At 41.6% G+C, this 23,378-nt stretch overlaps 1 protein-coding gene across 16 annotated transcripts in view; it reads right to left on the bottom strand.

Moving 5' to 3' along the window:
- Positions 1–23,378, bottom strand: part of ptk2aa (protein tyrosine kinase 2aa) — a 61,045-nt gene that overhangs the window by 17,926 nt on the left and 19,741 nt on the right. For 5 of the 16 annotated variants that reach the window (XM_037092592.1, XM_037092595.1, XM_037092593.1 and 2 more), the window contains 14 exons: positions 19,352–19,596; positions 18,064–18,233; positions 16,742–16,829; positions 16,193–16,272; positions 15,495–15,557; positions 13,550–13,604; positions 9,070–9,210; positions 8,839–8,916; positions 8,590–8,697; positions 7,762–7,879; positions 7,531–7,561; positions 6,029–6,093; positions 3,240–3,257; positions 45–101 (listed from right to left, as the gene is read on the bottom strand). In XM_037092592.1, coding sequence (XP_036948487.1) covers positions 45–101; positions 3,240–3,257; positions 6,029–6,093; positions 7,531–7,561; positions 7,762–7,879; positions 8,590–8,697; positions 8,839–8,916; positions 9,070–9,210; positions 13,550–13,604; positions 15,495–15,557; positions 16,193–16,272; positions 16,742–16,829; positions 18,064–18,233; positions 19,352–19,552 — 1,273 coding nt within the window. In that variant the 5' untranslated portion in view covers positions 19,553–19,596. Of the gene's footprint in view, positions 1–44; positions 102–3,239; positions 3,258–6,028; positions 6,094–6,173; positions 6,324–7,530; positions 7,562–7,761; positions 7,880–8,589; positions 8,698–8,838; positions 8,917–9,069; positions 9,211–13,549; positions 13,605–15,494; positions 15,558–16,192; positions 16,273–16,741; positions 16,830–18,063; positions 18,234–19,351; positions 19,597–21,216; positions 22,590–23,378 lie in introns of those variants that run through there. The other 11 variants (XM_037092596.1, XM_037092585.1, XM_037092586.1 and 8 more) reach the window with 11 other exon arrangements.

The raw sequence follows: 23,378 nt of genomic DNA, 5'->3' as shown, positions 1-23,378 counted from the left end.
TTACTGGCAAAAGAGCAGAATGAATAATGGAAGAAGTTACTTACTGGAGGGCATGGTGTATGTGTCCTCTTCATCAACTATCTCGGCATAGTCATCAGTCTCTGTAACATTAGAAACACACACATGGTGAGGAGAGGGAGAGAGTAGAAAAAAGAAACACACACGCACACACACACAGGAACCAAAGTCTAAAATTACACACAAAGGGAAAAGCAAGCACAAGCTCACCGTGCCTCCACTGATGCAAACAAAACACGTGTGCAGAAAAGAAACAAAACTGCACCAAAAGAAATAAAGCGTGACGCTAACTCTGAGTTTCTCCTGCGCAAAGCAACACCCACGTAGCTCCTCTTTCTCCCTCTCTTTCTCTCTCTCTCTCTCTCTCTCTCTCTCTCTCTCCACACACACACACACACACACTTGGCGGAGAGTGTCAGCTGAGCATGTGTTGTGCATATCTGTCTGTGTGAGAGCAGCTGGCTGCAGGAGGTTACTGTTGTGGTGGAGGAGAAGAAGGAAAGAAACAGAGACGAGACAGCGAGGAGAAGAGTTCAAGTGAGACGGGTAGAAGATAAAAAGTAGAACAGGACAGAGTCAGAGGGGATGCAGGGATAAGGGAGTGGGACTGCAAGAGAGAGAACCACAGAGTGGAAGAGAGAGAAATGGTGGCCGTCATGTAAGCAGATGGTAGCGTTTAGGATGAAATCTGTGCAGAATCACAAAGATAGGCAGCGAGAGACAGGGAGAGGTGGATACAGCCAGCGGGGAAAAAGAGGAGGAAAAGATGGACCATGTCTGTCCCAACCAGATGGCGGTGTTTAAAATAAAATCAGCGTGCAGACTCAGCTGTTGGAAACAAGAGTCAAACATCTGCTGTCCTGAATGCTACCCTCGCAGCTCTGCTCGGGATTTATCATGCTCTGTGGGAACGTGTACCTAAACTTATCAGAAATCCTTCTTCTCAAGCCTGTGGCTGATTTTCTCAAGGAAGTCAGCCGTGTATAATAAAGCTGGAGAAAACACTATTGGTTAGCAATTTAGTTGTTGACATGAAGCAGGCTAAAATAAAAGCTAAATGATAATGCTGGATGGTTATAAAGGAGAAGTAAAAGTGTTCAATGCTGAAAGAAATAGTTTTGGGAACTGTGCTTGCTTTCTTACCAAGTGTTAATTTTAAAATTGATACTGCTCTCATGTATTTTTGGTAAACGTGAAGGTACAGCCAGGAGACAGTTAGCTCACCATAAAGACTGTAGCCAGGGTGAAAATGCTAACTAAACCCTGTCCAAAATGTAGTGCTGATGATCCGACATAAAATTAAGAGCACCACTTAAATTGTTGAGAAATACAATTTATTCATATTTTTACCATCTTAACCGTATTACTTATTAGTTATCTGTTGGTAACAATAAGACAGTTTACCAAAATAACAATGTTCTTTAATCTTACAGGAAAGAGTCACAAAGTGAAGTAGTGCTTTAAGTGTTTAATAATAACCGTGTATATATTGAGGAAGTGGATCAGCTGATTGATCACGCATGTCACACTGATCACAACAAAATGTTTCCAGTAGAGATGTTTCTCCTTCTCAATGTTTCTCCCACATTTGCAAGTCGAACATGTGTTCCTGGTAGCCATGTAGCCACACTGTTGCTAAAGCTGGTTGCAAAACACAACTGAATAGTCATGGTCTGAAGGCCTGGTAGCACCTCTGATGTTCACTAATTAACATGTTATATGTAGTTTGTTTATTCTTCAGACAGAGCCATGTCAGACAAATCCCAGTTTCCAGTCTTTATGCTAAGTTTAGCTAACCGGCTGCTGGCTCCAGCTATGTATTCAAAATCGACATACATGCGAGAGGTATTACAAAAGGAGCAAATAAATGTCAGACTATTCCCTTAAAAAGGTCCACTGTGTAGGATTTAGTGGTATCTAGCTGTGAGGTTGCAGATTACAACCAACTAAATACCCCTCCATGCCAGTATCCACCTGAATCCTACACACTGGACCTTTAAGGATAGGATGAATGAAACACTAAATGCGTTATCCTCGTACTTGTATCAGTAGCATTCCTTGAGCAGTACAACAGTGCAGGAGGAGAGGTTGGAAAATGTTCCAGGTTTTAATCAAACAGGCATGACTTTTTGCTTTTGCTATGCCATTGCTGTGCATGATTTATGTTCTGCATGAGAGGAAAGGAAAGACTTTAATGTGCCTCTAAAAATATCTCCATATGAGCTGGAAGAAGAGCAACAGTTCTGCTTACACTGCCGCCACTACTTAATGTCTTTTATTCGATAAACTCATGAAAACAACATTGCATTTCAGCAAAAGGTGGTTTCCATGGGTCATGGCTTATATAAAAAAAAAACACCAAAACATTTTATTCCTTTTCTTTTAAACCAGCCTGGTTGATCAGTGTTTTCCAAACTTGACTTCTCAATACACATTTGAAAATTTGTACTGTGAAGTCCACAGTTTTATTGAGTTTCATTTGCTGCATATTCGCTCCCATGTGGTTTGCTCTAAAGAATCAGCCGTTTCTAAGTTTGACTGGTATAACTCTTTCGGCTCTCAGTGGAGGGATAATGTGTGTGTTTGAATGTGTGTGTGTGATCTAGTTAGCCCATTATAGCCAGGAATGCACCAGCTCTCTCGAATCCAGCAAACCTCTCCCAACTTCACTCAGAGTGTTCACGAGTGTGTGCGTGAGTGTATGCGAGTACACGTGTGCATGGTTTTGCGTGAGTGTGTGTGTGTGTGTGTGTGTGTGTGGAGAGAGAAAAGTTTGGAGTAGTTCCCTTAAAGAGAAATGCCGCTAAATTTGCAAATTCTGCTTCTTTGTGTGTCATTCTTGTGGTTAAAATCAGACGTATTTCAAATTTAGCGGGAAGGCACACACACCCGAACATCTTAAAACCAAAAACGAGACTAAAGTAATAAACCACTCCGGCTACTGTTTATCTATTTATGTTTCCTATCACTGAAACATGAGAAACAATCAGCAACAGAAACATTTCATTCTAAATAGTCTCACTCACTCTGCAGTATATGTACACAATACAGCACATAAACACACAGCGCCATTTTTAAAGACGTAGGAATGCACATATAAACATTGACCCACACACCAACACACACGCTACCCTTTTCCCAGGAGGCTGCAGTGTGTTGGTGAAGTGAGAACCATGAAGACAGAACAACAGAGAGATTGATAAACAACAGCAAAACTTTACCATCCCCGCTAAGATCTTCTGCAGGGTCCGGGAGAGCATGCAGGAAACGGGACAGCAGTGAGAGAAGGGAGAGAGAGAGAGGGAGAGGGAGAGAGAGAGAGAGAGAGAGAGAGAGAGAGAGAGAGAGAGACAGAGAGACAGAGAGAGACAGAGAGAGAGAGAGAAGGCAGTGAGTAGAGAGAGAAAAGCGGGAGGCAGAGTGGAGAAAAGAGGGAGAGAGAAGAAAGCGGTTAGAGCATGAAAGCCTTGAAACAACATGGGAGATGTAGCAGGATCTGCAAAGCCAAACGCTCATGGTTAAAGTTAGTCAAGATCAAAAATATCTCCAGAGAAAAAGGCAGAGTTAACAACTTTTTAATAATGCTGTGCACACACGTCAGTGAAATGAATTAATACGAGAAACTCTAGCATGGTTTCGATGAAGTGTGATGTCTGTGTCAAGCTGTAAAAACGTTGGACAGTTAATGTATGGTTAGCAGGCTGAGGAGTTTAACATGTGGGTGTAATGTAAATAGTGAGCAGGGTGAATACTTGTTTGATGAAAGTTTCACCCAAATCTAGAAAAAAAAGGCCCATTTTGTTATCTGGGTCAGTTGAGCTATACATCAGTTTAGATTGGATTACTGTGAAGGTCTCTGAAGAATCTTAACCCAAAGACGTAGGGAAAAAACCTCCCCACTCCAGTTTGAAAGGACAAGTTTGAGGATATACACTTATTCGCTTTCTTAACAAGACTAAGATGAGAAGGTCAACATCACTTTCATGCTGTATAGCAACTTGTACCAACGCCACAAGCCTTTAGCTTTGTCCCTGTTCTTGAACTACACAGACTACAAACCTGGGATTAAGCTGAAGCTAATTACCCTCCTGCTCCACACCTGACTTAGACAAACCTTTAGAGAATGTTTCAGTGCTTGAAACAAAGATCCAACAATTGTCCAAAAACTGTGAAATTCCCTTCCAAATAATATGAAGGGAAGTGATACACATAGGGCTTCCTTCTCTTCCACTCACATTTTTAATAATGCTTTTGCTTTTCTTATGTGTGTCTGTTCCAATTTTTTAATTGCTAAAGCTTTCTTATTTTCATGCATTAGCACTTCGTCATCTTTGTTTTTCAAAAAGGCTTTGCAAATAAATCTATTATTACGGGCTCAACTGTCATCCAGTAGCTTGCACTAAAATGTCCACTCTGCTTGCTTGTCATGTTTGGAGCCTCCAGCAGAAAACGCTTGAATCATTTGTTAAAAGTTTTAACAAACCAGCTGCTGCCCAGATCCATGATGCTCTCTAAGCAGTCTTGTGAGCTACTGAGGAGAGCTGCCAAAGCCATTGATGAGGAGGTTGATAACAGGTTCTGAACGATCACCTCCACCAGGACACATTTGTACACTGAATTAAGAACATTTTCAATAATATGAGTCATTTCAGTAAAAGAGCTGATTTTTCCAAGATACAGGACTAAAGCCATGATCTGGTACTCTTCTTCTTGAACAGGGCAGATAGTTGGTGGCTGATCTCAGACCTTAAGAAAACTGAAAAAACGATCTATCTAACCACATGGCCGCCCTGCTACTAATCAAGCTCTGCCCCTCTGAATTAACTGCCATAAAAAAACTGAAATAATGATTAAAAATAACCAAACAGTGACCTCAACAGTAAAGCATGCGTTTAACTGAGACTCAAGAGAACTGTTTCACTCTTTTTGCTTTCTTAGCACCGACTCCTCCCAATCAAGTTTTGTTGAATGAATGAAGTTCGATTTAGAGGAAATGTCCATCTTCAGTGGCTTTTGTCAGCGTGTACTCGCATAACTAGGAACTGAAAAGAACAAACTATAAACACACAGAAGCCTCAGATTTTATGGAGATATCTCGCAGTCAGAATGTACCACACAAATCTTTTCCATTTGGTTCCCAGTCTTATTTAAAGAACACTGGCTTTGGTTATGAGCAGCCACACACAAGCAGTTACTGTGGTTGAAGTGTGTGTGTCTGTGTAAGACTGAATTAGTCAAAGCAACAAGACAAAGACAGTATAGTAGAAGAGGGCCCCTTAAAATTAGACAAATTGTGATGCAGCAGATGAAAGTGATTAATCCATTAAACCATTTCAATTAATGCTAAAAAAAAAGAAAGGGGGGGAACAATCCAAAAATAGCTAACAACACTTTGAATTTAAAATTACAGCTATCACTCACTAGTAAAACCCTGAAATAGTATTTTTAACATTGTGCAATATTATTTCAGATTTCATTAGTAAGTTACTGAGCCATTTTTGCGCACCCTCTGTGATCATCAAATCAAATATTTTGTTTTTCTGCCACATCACAATTTTGTGGAAACGCTCCTCCACTAACTGTCCAACGAGAGCCGAGGATACCATTGGGCGGCGAATCTGAACAGAAGACAAAGGGGAGGAGGAAACGCCGTGCCTTGGTTGGCTTAGGAGGCGTCGATGTCACTAGGTCTGCAGCCAATCGGGCAGGAAAGAGGACCAGAGAGTGTGAGAGGAAAAACAAAAAACAAAACCAAGAGTGAATGGATGTGAGTGCAGAGGGGAGATGTGAGGAAGAGGAGGAAGTGAACATATGAAAGCCGGAACAGAGAGGACGGGATATGAGAGAGAGAGAGGGAGCGGTAGTCCCGACAGAGAGGAAAACAATGAGAAAGAAAAAAACAGATGTTGGAGGGAATGGAAAGACAGACAGAAAGACAGCAGTTGGAGCAAAGGGAGACATCACTCATAAACCAGTCGATTTGTGAGTGAGTGCATGATTTCTATCTTACCAGAGACAGAGATGGCTCTTACTCCACTCCTGACTGCTTCTAGCTTTTTCTCATTATTAGACACTCTAGAGAAGAGAAGACAACAAATTAGCAGCAATTACACAACAAAGTGGTTAACACTCAGATATGACAAAAACAAACATACCTGGGTTCAATCTGAACCTTTTGAACACGCACAATACTGATTTTTTTAAAGTCAGGTCTCATGGACAGAGTAGCCTGTTGTAACTGCGTCTGTAAACCAACCCTCGCTGCGTTTGCTGTGGTTGCTCTGTCTGTGTCATCTGAGCTCTACTACGATCTATACATCACAGAGACCACAGCCGGCAGAGGAAAAGAGAGAGAGAAAGAGAGAGAGACAGAGAGCAATGAGAAACTTTTAGAGTGAGAGACCGAGAGAAAGAGGAGGGGACTATCCGAGTGTTTAAAAACCCTAAGTGGAAAATATTTGGCTCCCAAACTTATCTCCTTATTTGACCAGGGACAGGGGGAGGGAGGAGAAAAAAGAGGGAGAGATTTGAGTTGAAATGACCAAAAGTAAGCAAAATGGTGGTGTCTGAATTTTGATCAACTGCTCCAGGCTTCTACGGTCACAGATAAACAAACGCAATGAACTCCACGTTGCAAAAATAAAATAAAAGGCCCTGCAGAGAACCCGTCAGAAGACAGATTTGGGAGAAAATGATTTGTATTTGTTTGTTCTAGTTTAAGTTGTCTAGAAAAATATGGAGGTTGAATTATGGGTAAATAGTTGAAAAACATTTTGAGGCAGTTTATCTATGGACACATTGAACTACCAAGACAACTGGACTACAAATGACAATTTCAATTATTATAGCCTATACTGTAGATACTATTACAATAAGCCATTTAATTGGTTAGTTTTTAAAATGTAAAAAAATCAGACAGAAAAGCAGCCCATCAGAGAGGCAGGGAACAGTTAATGTCCTTGAAAAATGAGAATAATAACAATCAATTGACAAAATTACTTTTCCGCCAGTCACTTGTTGATGCGCTCCACTAATTTCCAACATGGTCTCAAAATATGGAACATACATTTTAACAACACAATCAGCACAAACTGGCCACAAAATCAATATCCAAGTTTTCTAATAGAAATGTCAATACGCCTTACTTTGTGAAACTGGAAATAAAGGTCACTGAGCAGTGACAGATTATATGTACAAACAAGAAATTCTCTACAAGCTGATTATATCTCACCATCGTTAAAATCGATGCTGCCCTGAAAGTTCCTGTGACTTATTTACTGCTCTTGTCAAGTCTAGCTCCTTTTATTATCAGGAGAACATGGGAGTAAAACACTTCAAGGTGCTGAGGAGAAGCACATATGATCGTATGAGCAGAATTATTAGTCTGGCAGCATGACAACCTTTAACTGTCATGTGTGAGAGACAGATCCCAGATTTACTGACTGACTCTTCATAAACTTCAGAAATGTTCATTCTACTGTAACAAATACAAAGAATGAAACGGGTACTTACTTTGGGATGGAAGGCAGCGCTCTCTCTCCCTCTAGAGGACAAAAACACACATCATCAAGATGAGTTATGTGAAGCACAACACATGTATAAGATTACTTTTCTCCAATTTTTCCTTGCAATCTTTAAGTTTTATTTTGACAGTATATGTTTAAGCACAAAACGTGTATCCATTCATTATTTGTGTAATTTTAAGGAGGCTGCACAGAAACGGTGGGATGTATGGTTTCATACCTTTCTGAACTCTAACGATAAAGGAATGAGTTTCCATGGAGACGAGCCGACAGTAGCCGTCAATCAAGTCAGCCAAGTTCTCCGCCATGGTCAGCGATGCTGTTGTAACTGTGAGAGGCTGCGCACACACATACACACACACACACGATCAGAAACACGAAGTCGCAGGCCTGTTACAAAGAACTATTATCTCTAAAGACACACACACACACACACATATATTACAGCACAAAGGGGGTTTCCAGCTGCTCCTCATGTCAGGGGAAAACTCCTCTCACAGTATTGTGTGCACATGTGCGTGTGGTGTGTGTGTGTGTGTAAGTAAATCCAATACTATAAAAGCCTATAAAACAGAAAGACTCTACTCATACAGCAGTGGGCGTTACGAAACCCTTTCCGCTGTGAGTAGAACCATTATGTGGAATCTATACATGGAAAACCATTAGATAATCTCTGTATCCGTCTCAGTCACACACACAGCCATAAGCATTTCCTTCAAAGCCATAAGCTTAGTAGACATCAACATAAGCATTAAAAAGAAAAGAGTCCAATGCAGACAGCTTCAATTTTCACAGAACTCAACACACATTTCTATATTCCACTTCCATGATACTGTTCTCTTCGTGCAGTCAGATGCTTTAGAGTTTAACTAAAGGCGTTTCTGTACATAGACATCACACAAGGCCCTCTTTCTCCTGTTGTCCTACTCTTCTCCTACATATAAATGGAAAACAGGTATCTATAGTATGCTTTAAAAAAAACAAACGGTACCTACTGAGAAAATCACTACATCTAGACAAAGAGACAAACAGTGTCATAGTACGGTACCTCAGGAGCTCCGGCTACGTTAAGCTGTAGCATCCCTTTCCTGTCCTTCTCCTCCATAGCCGAGTACTGGATGGACTGAACTTGGTTGAAGTTAGCTAGATGGGTTGGCTGGAGACACAAAGAGAAACAAAGAAAGAATAAAGAACAGGAATAACATTTTCTTGGGAACGGAACAACACAAGCACAGGCCACTGATAAAGTCTTGTAAACATGGCTTCATTGTAAGTGATGGTGTTGGCAGAAGCTCACCGTCGATCCCTTGTCAGTGAGGTAGCTGATCCCTTCTTCTGGCCCGATAGCTAACTCGACCTGGATCACCCAGCTGGACTGTTATAGAGAAGAGTAGAGACACATTTTAAAAGAGAAAGCAAGTTGGAACATACATGCAGGACCCGGTGTGACCAAAAGGGGTCAACATAACACAACAAGCGCAAGCTTTAAGAGCGCTAGGACAGAGTGGAGTGGAGGCAAGAAACATACCCCGAGGGCACATTTGAAGCACTCCTTGTCATAGCGGTAGATTGGCGCGAGTATCTCCAAGAACTTCAGGATGCACTGCTCGTCGTTGAGATTGGCGACCTGTTTGAACGTCTGCTGAATCAACTTACGAAGAGTTTTCGCCTGGAGATAGGAGGGGCAGAAGGAGGGAATTAGAATCAAAATCCGACTTCATTGCAAATATTATGTAACTGCTAAAGAGAAGGTGGAGGAGGCATGACGGGGTGTGTGTGTGTGTGTGTGTGTGAGACAGAGACATTGATTGACTAATAGGCCACTCTGGTTCCAATCAAATTGACCTCAGCACTTCATTCCAGGGGGCACTCTTAGTTTGGATCAATATTTTAACAAAGACCCATTGATGCCGTTGGTTACCACTCAATTAAACATCACAGTCTGCTTCTCATTCATCCTCAGTGTAACTTGGATTATAGAATTTTTAGTGTGCCAGCTGTTTTTTCCCTGTGCAACTCGATTCCTGTTTGGTCTGCTATGTCACCGGAGAGCAGACAGATGGGGAGCATCTATCAAGTAAAATTATTCTGTCATTTACAATCCTCTCTATACTCTATCACTCTAGACATAAAGCTGTACAACACAATCTCATGCAAAGTCACACATAATCCTCCTCATCTGATGTATATCTTATGACATCTCCACGCATGAGACGAGGAATACAAAATGACCTTTTTATCCCCTTTCCGCCCTCATACGACACTATCTAAATGTATACGGATGGAAGTATTGTTCAAACAAATTCACATAAGCACATGTACAGTATAGTGCAGGCCATCCCAAGCTCTCCACATATAGATTAAGATCAAGATTAGAGGAGATTTAGTGCACTACAGTCCGGGCTTAAAAAGCTGGATTTACAGTAGACTGGTTCATCACATTAAGGTCATTCAGCGTGGAAATAAATGAACAGTTCAACCACTAAGGTTTGGGGAAGAAGCAATCAGCTGTATTGATGTATTGGCTTTAGATGTCAGTAACCTGACTGGTCTCAGGTGGGTCTATTAAGGCTCAAACATCTTATTATCAGAGTGCAGTGTACATTTTTGAGGGCAGAGTCATTCATATAATCATTATTAACTTTCCATTTCTACTTTTTTTAATCTTCCATCTATCTTTCTTTAGTGAAAAAAAGCATTAATATCTATTCTTCATTCCAGCATTTATGCCGCCAGCTGTCTATTCTTTAAGCCTGAAGGAATTAAGAAAGACAGACATCTACAATGTTCCTGTGGGCCCAGCTGTGTTTGTGTGTGTGTGTGTGTATGTATGTCAATTCAACAGATGTCATAACCAGCGTGTGATCACTGCAGAATACATCTATGTGCGTATGTGTGTTCTTCAGTCTCTTGATAGGATCAGTGTGTTAATTCCTAGAATTCCACGACACGCAAACGCACAGACAGATAGGGAGAGGGATATTGTCAGTCCAAAGTGTCCACCCTTCCTGAGAGGAAACACTGCGAGTGGCTATCACCTTCCCCATCACCATGCTGACCATCGCTGTAGCAGCAGTGCTGACCAGATGCAGACAGCACATTCTCTGTATAGTTTTTAATATTTGTAAAATGTGTTTGTGTATTCATAAAAAGGACACAGTGATGTCAGCATGCCCCAAGTCTCTGTGTTTATTTTCAATCTGGAGTTTTGTTGCTACTTTCGTCTCACTGTGTTGTTTGGATCCTTTGCTGCAGAGTAGTCAGAGACTTTGTTGTTTCATTGTGGACAGACCAGTGTATTTCATGGTTAAACTTATTACATGTACTTTATTTTAGTCGGGTTTCAACCTCACACGTTATTCATCAGGGCAGAAATAATTGCCTTTTAAGGTTAAGTGATACATTTCATTTTGTATGAAAGTAATACAGATTGACTCATATTGTTATTAAATTCAGTTCCACTAAGATATATATATTGTGGCCCAGTTACTTCACCTTATAAAAGTATAACTATACCACTAACCTCCTATTAATGAATGATTTCATTTTTTTTTTCCTGAGCCAAAGATGCTCTGTGGTGTCTTATAAGAGATCAGTATTGTACTCAATCGTTTCTAGCTAATCCCTGTTTCATAGAGTTGAGGGTACTTGGGTCAGTTGGTGACTTCTCAGCTCAAGCTGGGCCGTTTGTTCAAACTATGATCTCCTAAGCCACCAAAGGTCAGGTCTAGTAAACCTGCTGCCCAGCCTGTCAATATGAATGAACAGACCCTGCTCTTTATAACGCTTTCACATCAGTCACTGTTTACAACCACAGCCATCTGCTCTGGTGTGTGTGTGTGTGTGTGTGTGTGTGTGTGTGTGTGTGTGTGTGTGTGTGTGTGTGTGTGTGTGTGTGTGTGTGTGTGTGTAGAGCAGAGTCCATTGAGGGAGAATAATCCCATTAAATGACTACCATTCTCTGTCACCAGGGTGAACTACAGAAACGTAAGTGACAGCTGTGCCCCCTCTTCTCTAACACACATCCATGCAGAGCAGATGTGTCAGACATATCATCACTTGTTTAACCCTAACTGTTACTAACTGCTTATACACTATAATCATACAAGAATATTCAAAGACAGGCACAACCAACTCATTTATGTTGAAGGTCATGATTGACTTAATTTTCCATTTATTTCTTGAGAAACAGAGTAATTGTTTGGTCTTTAAAATGGTTGAAAACTGAGTTGGCATCACAATTTCCTCTTCAAAAAACTCAGAGATATTCAATCTATTAGTAAATTCTTACAATTGAGAAGCTGGTACCAGAAAATGTGTGGTGTTTTTGTTGGTGCTTGAAAAATGACTTGAATGAATGAATTAATCTGTTGTCAAAATACTTGATTACTGGCTTACTTTTTCAGCTTTACACTCATATTGTTAGTACCTATTCATTGTCTATTTGTTCTTACATTCTATTAGACATGTTGGTCTTCCTAAACTGCAGCATCTGTGCAGACATCTACAATCAAGTCAGATGTGCCAGTTTCTAAATGTTTGATTGCACGTGTGTCACTCTGTTCATCTTCATCTTAGTATAAAACAGGCCAAAGGGGGAGTGTGTGTCGCCATGTCGGCTGACGCAGAAGATGAGAGAAAGAGAAGAGGAGGTAAAGTCAGTAGTTGATGAGAGGGGAGTCAGCAGGGCTTGACAGACGATGGGGGACCCCAAAGGAGACGCGCGTTGACGCCTCCCCCCTACGTCCCCATTGTTGGAGAAAGAAAGTGGGTTTAAACATGACCTGAGGGTCACACACACACATGCACACACACTCAGTTTCTGCCACTCTGCAGAGCATCTGTCTGCCCGCCTGCTGACATGAAGACCTTTCGGGTCATTGAGCCTTTTTAATGCAGACACACACACACACACACACACACACAGACACACAGACACACACACCAAGACCCTCCCCATAAACGCGTGCCGTAAATTTATCACTGACACAGACACTGCTCATTATGCAAGCACACTCCGCACAGCAAAAATCTGCCAAACAACTAATCGAATGATTTTTTCTTTTCTAACACAAACGCTTCAGTTTAACATGCAAGTTCATCTCCTGAATAAGGTTTTTTAAAGTGTTGCCAACCATCAATATGAAACCAACTTCAGTAGATTGACAGACTAATCATGGGCATGTATATTAGTCCTCTGGTTTTGGTCTTAAATGACATATTCCTTTACATGGAACATAACCTGGTTATATGACTTTATACATGCTCATATCATCATCCAGTTCATCTGATCATCTGCCTGCAGGAGTGTCTTTATTCCATAAAATCTCAGCCACTCATTTTCTACACCGAGTCAGTAACCTCAATTCAACTCAAAGAACACTTCTCTGGATACATTCTCTTTATCTCATCACAGGAAATGGAAACTACTTCTACGACAACTCAGACTCCCTTAATTTGAGTGGGAAAACATTATTACATGATTGATCATCAGATGATTTGTTTCACACAGATGGCAGAGAACGTTCAGAAACCTGGAGATGGTTAACATCTATCAGTAGCCCGGTTTCTTTCAGCGTATTCCAGCTAGCATAAGGTTTCTACATTCATCATCTGGCAAAAGTAACCACTTCTCCTCTTCCTTCTCTTACTCATCTCCATTCAGCTAAACTTCACTGGTTAGTCGGCCAAGGTTTTGTCTCATTCTTGCTGAGTGCTGGACTGTTTCACACTCTGTCAGCCAGACTAGACCGAGCCTGACAACACATCAACTGACACCTTCAAAACATTGGCAAAGAGGAGACTTCACTTACACTATGAAGCTCCCCACAAAAACACAAGGTTTGGTTACTTTTGGTAACCAAGCAACTCCAGATGGGCAGCTGGGGCGCTGTGATAGTTAACTTTGTATCGCAAATCCTCTTTTTGAAAGTGAATTTAACAGAACCTGGCACGTTAAACTCTTTAAACTCCCCCTCTATTTTGATATCAAAACTCATCAATCTCACCTTGACTGAATCCAACAGGTCTTTTGGGAAAAAACGCCTTAAGCCAACATCTTTCCTGGAAAGAGAGACAGAGAGATACAGAAGCATGTTTATTATGCACTAATTACATAGAGGAATGCTAATTGACAAGCACTTTCAACTTTATCTGATGTCAGCAGACTGTTTTTTCCTTCGTCCTCAGAGAAATTACCAACAGCAGCTACAGACAGATACATTTAGGCAGACGGGCAAGGAAACTGAAAACAGAAACAGAAAGCCATGACTAAGTGCTGACTAGAGAGCACTACTCATCTTTTCCTAAGAGACAAGACTGAAGGAAAACAGAGAGAGTGGTAGAGAGAGGCAGAGGAGGAGTACAAAGACGGCGACCCCAGAGACAAAGAAAGATGTGCAGGGCTAAAACAGGAAGCTAGCTAATGACTCAAACTCCTCTGGAGAAAAAGTACAGGGGGAGAAGGAGAGAATGAGTGGAGGGGGTGTAAGTAAAAGCTGACGTCATCTTAACTCTCAAACATAGGTCAAGTAACAACCTCTAATCACCATTACATTATCATTATCATTGTTACATAATTATTAGAGTGTTTTGTGTTCAAAAAGTTTGGGATTGTGATGTCCGACATGAAACAAATAAAAACACTGCCCTTTATAATTTTGCTGGGGGCTTTCCATGACCATGTCACCCATAAAGCTCTCCCCTCTCACTCAAAATCAATGCTATATTCAACACAGAAGCACAAACAGATTTGGCAAATAAAGGGCTGTGAAAGATGACACACCAGGCCGATCTCAAAGAACGAGCACAGAGCAACAAAGGCCCGCTGATTACACGCTCTGCAGTAGCTCACAGACCACAAGGACTACAGCCAACTGCAGCCAGCTGATCTCCAACTCACACATATGTTCCATTAATAAGAGGAACTAAGCAGGCAATGGTTTGAACCCAACAACAGATTATATGTATATATATAAAAAGAGGTTTCCAGTAAAAAAAACAACATGTAATTGGGTACAAATTTGAGGCAAAATAGAGACAACGTTGGGTGAAATAACTGTTTTTGTTTTTTTTTTAAGCTTAACAAACCGGTTTCTCGACCAGCAAGTCAAAATGGTCGATGGCCAGACAACAGTATGAATGGGCAGTGATCCACCAGACGCTCAACAGGAGCCTCGGTAACCAACTGTCAGCTCGACGCATCAGAGCCCCGACAGCACCTTCCCTCTCCCTCGCTCATTGGTTTAGAAATATGCATGACACAACATCTTTTTTTCCAGCCAACAGAGAGGCGGCGAGGGAGAGATGGATGAAGAAAGAAAGGAAGAACTCTGACGAAAATAGAGTTTGAGAGCAAAGAGAAGAGAGATGGACGGACAGACGGGAAAGGGATGGAGAGGATGAAGAGGAGAGACAAAGAGACATCGGTGGAGAGACAGAGGGCATTCTTCTCGGTTAATTGGAGAGCTCGTTAGGCAGACGGACAGAAAGAAAGACTTCACTGGAAGAGGGCGGCTCATTAGAATCAGACGGCATTAGAGCCAAGCCTCGTTATGGTCAGTGTTTGTTAATGTTATCCATCGACATCCATATACGCAGACAGATCAGCTGATTCCACATCCAAATCTACAAAGACGAATGAGTATTAAACACGGAGCAGGTGATATGGAGACCGACTAAACACAGACTGCAAGAAAATTAAACAACAGTATCGATTTTTAAATGATCCCAGACGTTTGCTCCCAAACTCCAACTAAAATTGTTTCAACTGTTTTCCACCTAATCGGATTTTGGGAACTGCAATAGGAGAACTGAGATATTTGATTGTTTTGTTTTCTGTTGTTTCTTCTCGGTTATTAAGCATATTTCCAGGCAGAGGAAGGACGCGAAGAACCAGAAATGTTGTGAGCTGGACTGAAAGTAAAAAAGAAAATTCATGAAGAAAATACTTACTCCAGTAGTTCATAGTTGGATTTCTTGTCCAGGGCGTTTCCTCTCATCTCTTTGAAGAACCTCCTAGAATTGAAACCAGAGAGAGAACAAGGTCAGATTCATTCACTGCAGACACACGCATGTTAAAGGGACTACTTGTTAAATATGTACCAAACACAGTTCAGGTTTTAAGGGCAATACAACACTTATAGATATTTTACTGTGGTCCAAATCAGAACTTGTCAACTTGGGCTGAGACCACCTCCTGTCAAGGGTCTTGGTACGGTTGATTAGGTCAGCACAAGGGTGAGATTACTGTGTTCCCACCTCCCCAAATGAATCACTCCAAAGAGGAAAATTAACCACAGTCCAGTTTAACCACACTTAAAAACTTTGCAGTGAGAACACCCTTAATGTTAGCGATGCAGGGATTTCTGGCGCAACTTCGTCGACTACCATGGTGAACAAAGTGGAAAAAAAACATGTCGAGGTCTGAACTACTGATCCATGTATGCACGGAAAAATTTCAGTCAACAAAACTGTTTTCCAAAGTGACCAGCGTAACTGAAGGGTGACTGTTTTGAAGGGAAGCAAAACTTAAAGCGGGGACAAACCTTTGGATGTAAAAAGAATATCATCATTGAACATACAGAATTCTAGTGGTTTGCAACGTTGACAAATTCCTGAAAGAGAGCCACTGCAGTGTGAAAGCTTCCTACCTGATTTCTAGACATCCCAGTTTGAGAGCTATGTCTTGCTCCACCTGATCTCCGGTCTCTGTCATGTAGTCATTCTTCACCTGGAGGACACAAGTGCACAACACAAAAATGGTTCAGGGCATTGTCCAAAAGGCACCAAAAGTTTTCACTGGATTCACCCACACACTCATTCACTGATGGCAGCTACTGGCCTGCCCATTGGGAACAACTTCGGTGTTCGGTGTCTTGCCCTAAGACACTTCAACATGTAGACAGGAGGTGGGAATCAAACCACTAACCCTGTGATCAGAGGAAGACCCGCTCTACAACCGGAGTCAACAGCCGCCTCATCAAAATATGCTTATAAAAACATTTATCTCTGCAAATTAAAAATGGCATGCCATCTATTTCACACACGGATACACACACAGCACTTCTGACCTACATTATCAAAACACACACACACACACACGCCATATGCCTTGGTGCTGGCATGCTGCTGGCAGAATACAAAATATGTTCTTGAGTCTGGGTCCCTTTTGAGTATTTGTGCATGATTCATGCGTGTACCTGGTGGTAGAAGTAGTTGAGTGTAGGTTTGTCTTCTGTAAACTGCTGCACGAAGCCCTTTGGAAGATACCGGATCCTTAACTCATACCTACAGAGGACAAGAGACAAAGCAGTAAGAGAGTGAGCGTGTTATGCAACAATACAAATCACAGCAAAAACAAGTCCCAACCTTCATATTGTACAACAGCTTGCAGCTTTTATATTCACTGGAAAGAAACATTGGAATAAAGTGATATGTTTGAGTTGTCATCAATGTAGTAAAAATCAAGAGGAGGCGAAAGAAAAGGACACGAATAAATGAAGCTCGGTGAGGTGAAGATGGCTCGAGAAAGCAACAGAAGGACGCAAGGAAATAATTGATATGCAAGGGCAAGACCGACTGCGAGATGAGTGGAGGAGAGACAGACAGAGAGAGTTGTTGACTTAGCCAGACAAAGCAGACATCTGGTTCTCTCTTTCTTTATGTTCTTAGTGCAAAAAGGTCTCCACCTCACAATAGCATTATTCAGACTGCCACAGTAAACGTAATATATACCAGGGCATTAACATCCAAACTGCCAGACCAACACAACCACACAGTGGCACACGCACATGGCCTCACGTCGCCACACAGCAGACGGGTCACAGTTTTTCGTGGCGCTGTTTGCAATAAATCACTCCTGCTACTTTTGGCTTGCGATACGGCAGACTGCTGAACCTAGCTGTTTGAGGAGACAGTGACATCAACCGATTTAAATGGCCAAATAAGTCACTTTTAATGTCAGGAAATGGTCTTGAAGTGGAAAGTGAATGATCTACACTCACCTTCCATGGAATAGTTAGTTTAAAAATGTATCTTGATATCTGTACTACTCTGCCTCAGCATTTGTACACCTTGAGTCAAACAAGGTTTCACTCTCAAATCATTTCTATGAGGAAGAGGATGAGGCGTATTGCAGTCTGATTCAACTTTGTCTCCACCAGTTTGAGAGAAAAGGAGGTGACTGCTCTCTTGTTCAGGAAATATCCATTGTTCAAATCCTCATTTGTTCAACTACGTGACAAATTAATACAAGGAGAGGAGGGACTGCTTGGCTGATACGAAGCTTTATATTTTACAACTTTGTGGACTGCTATTGTTTGCCAAATGGCCACACTAATGCCTCTATGGTCACAGCCCCTCCCACGCTGCTTCCTGTCCACCTTAGCAAATCAAATCACTGGAAAAAACAGCAGCTCTGTGTCGGACATTTCACTTGGAAAAACAACAACTATTTTTACAACAACAAGTAGAAATTGTCTGGAAACAATTGTGTATAATATACAAAATCTGCTCCTCTCACCTCCACTCCTCGTTCGGCCGTGCCTGTTCATATTTTTCTCTGACGTGGGAAACGCCCATGTCTGGATGGAGCCAGTGCACCTGGTCTCTCGATAGGCCGTTGCTGAGACGCAGACCAAAACAAGACGTCCAGCGTACTTTGTGGATGTCCAGAATCTTCTGGATGATTCCCTAGACACAGAAAAGTCAACATTTTTATTGTGATACAACTTTTTTTTTCAAAACACACATCAGTTTTTTTAGACTCTGCACCAGTATTATTAAAGGGTAAGGTATAAAGTCTGCAGATATTACTTTTATCATTTATTTAGGCAAAATAAGCACTGAACAATTCCCCCTTAATAACCCAACACATGCACACATGTACAGAAGTGTGTTGAGTGCTAAATAAATCAATGATGCCCTGTAGTCAAAAACAGCTTGCCAGTCTTTAAAGAAGTCACTCTGCCATACCTCAATGTGCCAATTCTGCCAATGTTTATGTCTGGCATTTTGTAGCGGGGCAGTGAGGGCAAGAGTCTATCCATGCGCGCGTGTGTATGTGTGTAGGTGACTTGAAGCAATTTAACGTGACATTCCCACCCAAACAAGCTGACAGCCGTCATACACACATGCGCACACACACACACACACACACACACACACACACACACACACACACACACACACACAATAATGCTCACAGCACCATGTGTGTTGCCATGTAAAATGCTAGGGGCCCTGACCTAGATACTAAAGGAGAGAGTGATGAACAAGGAGGAGAGGGAAGGAGGAGGAGGAGGAGAGGATATAAGCAGTGACATATCCTGTATGACCACTGAAGTTTGAGCAGTGCTAAGTAGTTTCTGCGTCATGGGAGTGGATGTGAAAGCATACTGCCAAATAAACCTACAATGGTACACACAGAGAGAGAGAGAAAGAGAGAGAGAAAGAGAGAGAGAGGGAGAGAGAGAGAGAGAAAGAGAGAGAGAGATGCCCTGAGGTTGTGTATTTTGCTAGCTTAATATTCTCACTGTGGTGAGTGTTTTTTTTTCTTTTTTTTTTTTTTTTTAAATCAGAGCAGACAGCCATGGCCCTGAGATGAGGACAAGCAGCTATCATCCACATTTTAAATTTACAGGTGGGGGTAAACTATAGGAACATTTACAAAAATAGAAGTGTCATGAACTCCAAATATTACTACTGTAAAATGTATCATATTCAGTTTTTTGTGGGGATATGCTATATATTTCTGGTTGACAACAATTCATTGTGTCGCAACACATTCAGCGCATGGCGTCTCCTCTTACCCTGACATCGGTTGCATCTCCGTATCTGATATTGGAGGACCAGCAGCTGCTTTCAGTGTTGGTCTCAAAGTGATGGAAGACTTTCAGAACCCTGTCAACCGAGCCGGCCATGGTTCGGTCCGACCCCCCCGCGCTCAGCCGTGACTTGGCGCCTCCCAGGAGGGCATGGTTCAGGTTGGGGTCCAGGTAGGCCGTCGCCATGTTTTTCCCTGCTGACACTGCTGCTGCTAGGTGTCTGTCATATTCTGCGAATGAGAGATAGGGCAAATTAGGCATCAGTGAAATGGGAAAGAAAGAATAAAAAAATAATAATAATTTGACTTGATCCCTATTATGAGAGTTAGGCTGTAGGCAAACATTAATCACAGCCTCATATCGACATAAACGGAAGAAGTTTGTATTAGTGCGAACAGTAAACTAATTTTCTTTTTTCAATTTAATGTAATGTGCTTGTTTTCCGCATCAAATGATCAAAACCCCCATAATATCTAGTTTACAATTATATAAAACAGAAGTAAAAACATGAAATTAGCACATTCAAGAAGCTGAAATCTGAGAATGTTTGGTGTTTTTGCTGGAAAACAAACACTTCAATTAATCATCGATGAACAAAATAGTTACTAATTCAGTCAGTTTACTCATCAAACTCCTCTAAACTCCAATACTCTTCACATTGCTTGTTTTGGTTGAACCAATGCTCTGACCGTGATAGGAATGATGAAAGTTTTTAACTGCCCAAAAATATTCAGTTCCCTCTCATTTCAGACAAAGAAAGGCACCAACTGTTTATCATTTCTGCTTTAAAATATGTGTGAACAAGTCATTTGTTGTAATAAAACTTACCAATTCTTGATTAAAGCATCTAACTGTTTTACCTCAAGGCGGTAAAATGTAATAATGGACTGAAGCTACATGATTTCTCCTTCTATAGCAGACTGACGCATGTGTGATTTTGTGGACTTGGATCCTGCTTTCGTCTTACTTGGCATTAACCTTGTACAGTCTGTGATATGACGCTCTTCGGCACAATCAAAAAACAAGATGAAAAACAGGCAACAATGAGACACCAGAGGGTGAATTAGGTGTAGTCCGGGTCAAGGCTCACTGTGTAAGCACCTGTGTGTCTTTAACACAAAGAAGACAATGCACCTCAGGCTGACGTTCTTCCTGAATAAGAAGTCACGACATTGACACACTTCCTGGAATTTCATGGCAACTTGATCGGGGAATGTCTGACAAAAGCTACCTCCTCTATGTCTGTGTGGAAGATGTGTTTTTTTATGCGTGTGTGTGTGTGTGTGTGTTTGTGTGGATGTCTGTGTGTGTTGTTATCATGATACTCTGTGGAAAAAAGATACTAGGATCTATGTCACTCTCTCTTTTCCTGCCTTCTCTTCCATTAAAGGGGAATGTGATATGTTCTAGCAGGTAATTACACCTGAGAGAGAGAGAGACGGAGAGCGAGCGGATGCATAAACACACACACACACACACACACACACACACACACACAAAACTCAGAGGAGAGACTAAAGCTGTTGAGGGATATATCACACTAAGATAAAAACGTACTCCCATGTTACCTTGCCCGTTTTCAAACAGTAATGACTCTTCTATCGACGAATCACTCAACAATTAACATGCCTCTCTTTCTCGATCACACTCACACGCGCACACACACCACATGAACATTTCTGGAGAGCAATGGTAGCTTTGGCTGCACACCAACTCAGTTCCCATGGAATCAGATGTCACACTGTGGAGGGGCTTCATGCTACTTGTTTCTCTCTCTCTCTCTTTCTGTGTGTGTGTGTGAGTGTGTGCGTGCGTGCGTGCACATGTGTAAAAAGCAATTTCATTCATACCTCTGTCCCAACACATGGGGAAGGGGCTACAGCCGCTCATCGCCATGGAAACACATGTCTGTCCCTCCCTGTGTCTGCCTCCGCCGAGGACAGATAGACAGCTAGCCGTCTCACAACCACGCATCACACACACACACACACACACACACACACACACTGTAGTACTTGTTTGCAGAAGTCACATAAACACACACACCAAGGTCCTGACACTGGTGCAAGGACGCTAAGGCACACACAAGGCACTAAGTCTCTGAGGCAGAAATCTTTGTCTCCAACTTTTGTCAACAGCTTCGTTAAGCCAACAGTTACTTCCAGAAGGGTGACAGCGGTAATCCCCAAGAAGGCCAATTTTCTGGTCTGTTGATCCTTTGTTTACAGTGTGAAGACGCCACAGAAAACACATCAACAGCGAAGATGCAAAAAAATCCCATCCTTTTTCGAGTTTTCTCCTTTGTTAAATCCTTTCTTCATAATCTTTTCCTGTTATCCATAAGTCACGAAGAGATCCCCAGAGAGGCGAAGTTAGTTTCGTCTTTTCACTTCTCAATGGCCTCTCTCTGCTGCCAACACACTGTTTGTTTTTTGCCCAATTTCTGCCCCATGCCTGCACTCCATAGTTACACAGTTGCCGTGGAAGAGCCAAGCGACCGTCGCTCAGGAGAGGATTTGCACTCAGAGGAGTCCCAGTGAAGGCAAAAAGTTCACAGCCAAAATCCAACTTTTACAGTGCTGATCCAGTGGAGGTTCAGTCAGTTAGCGGTCACAGAGAAGGAGAGACAATTACTGTGTTCAGTGCTACACAAACAGAAAGTTTTCTTCTTCTCTTGGAGAATAAAGTAAGTGAGAGCAAAGAGTGAGCCAGAAAAACAAAGGAAACAGGGACATAGAGAGAGAGAGAGAGAACCAGAGAGAGAAGTGCAGCGATTGTTTCGGGATGAATGAGAGGAAAAAGAGGACAGAGCAGCACAAACTGAAAGAAAGTTGAGTGGGGAATGAGAGAGATCAAGAGAGTGAGAGAGGGCTGCAGGAGAAGCAGGAGGAGCTACAAACTATTAATATGCTAATCTGGCTAGTCTCTTGTGTTCAATGAAGAAGAAAAAAACCCCTCCCACTTCTGTTTATGAAGCTGACCTCAGAACAGCCTTTAAGTTGTACCCAATAATGCTACCAAATGGAACGGAAAGAAAGAGAAAAGGAGAGAAAAAAAACTTAATTTAACCGCTCAAAGATGCTACAAAACACTGTTTTGCGTTCCTAATTACTGATCAGAAGCACAAAGCCTTCTTAGATCTACATCATTTCCAACCGTATGGAGCTACGACAATTAGTCAATAAATCCATTTGTCAATTCAAAGAAAATTAATTGCCAACTATTTTGATAGTCGTTTGATTGTTTCAGTTATTGTTCAAGAAAAGAGATTCAAACATTTGCTAGTTCCAGCTTCAATAACTTGCAGCTTTCCTTTGTTATCTCTGATAGTAAATGAAGAGTCTTCTGGTTTTGGACTGTTGGTTGGACGAATAAAAGCAATTTGAAGGCAACATTTGGGGCTTTTTAACAAATGTTTGAGACTTTTTCGACCAGATGATTCATCGATTAGAGGTTTGAGGCACACAAGTGGGGTGAGGAGTTGAAAAGCCTTTAATATCTCATGGCTATTGAATACTAACAACAGCAAGTACATGCTTAAAAGGTACTTGCCTCGATTAAGGCCTCACTGGTTGAAATGAGTAGGCAGACTCAATAACCACAAGATATTAAAGGCTTTTAACTCATTATCCTCTGCGGTGCCTGAGACTTCCTCAACAATTCTGAACAAGTAGGATCCCAAAACTGAACAGCTTCAGGGGGAGATTACATTCAGATCAGCTTTATTGATAGTGACATTAATTATTAGTGCCACCCCTAGTACAAGCCAATTTAAAACTAGATATTTCTATACTGTCCACTATTTCAACAAATGCCACCATCCCCTGAATGCACTGTGGCTGCCCAAAAATGGCCAACTTAGCGCCCAGACAGGGAAGCTACTAGAACAAGCACATTTTTCCTTCTAACCAAACATCAAAAATAAACAAAACAAATCAAATTTAAACAATCTCCCCAACCCGAACACAATGACAAGAGCATTTTTTGCCCACGCTGACGTTGCCCAGACCGT

Source organism: Acanthopagrus latus, chromosome 3 (genome assembly GCF_904848185.1).
Source record: "Acanthopagrus latus isolate v.2019 chromosome 3, fAcaLat1.1, whole genome shotgun sequence".
NCBI lineage: Eukaryota > Metazoa > Chordata > Actinopteri > Spariformes > Sparidae > Acanthopagrus > Acanthopagrus latus.
Note: the sequence above shows the minus strand (reverse complement) of the source record. Positions and strands in the feature narration are given on the sequence as shown.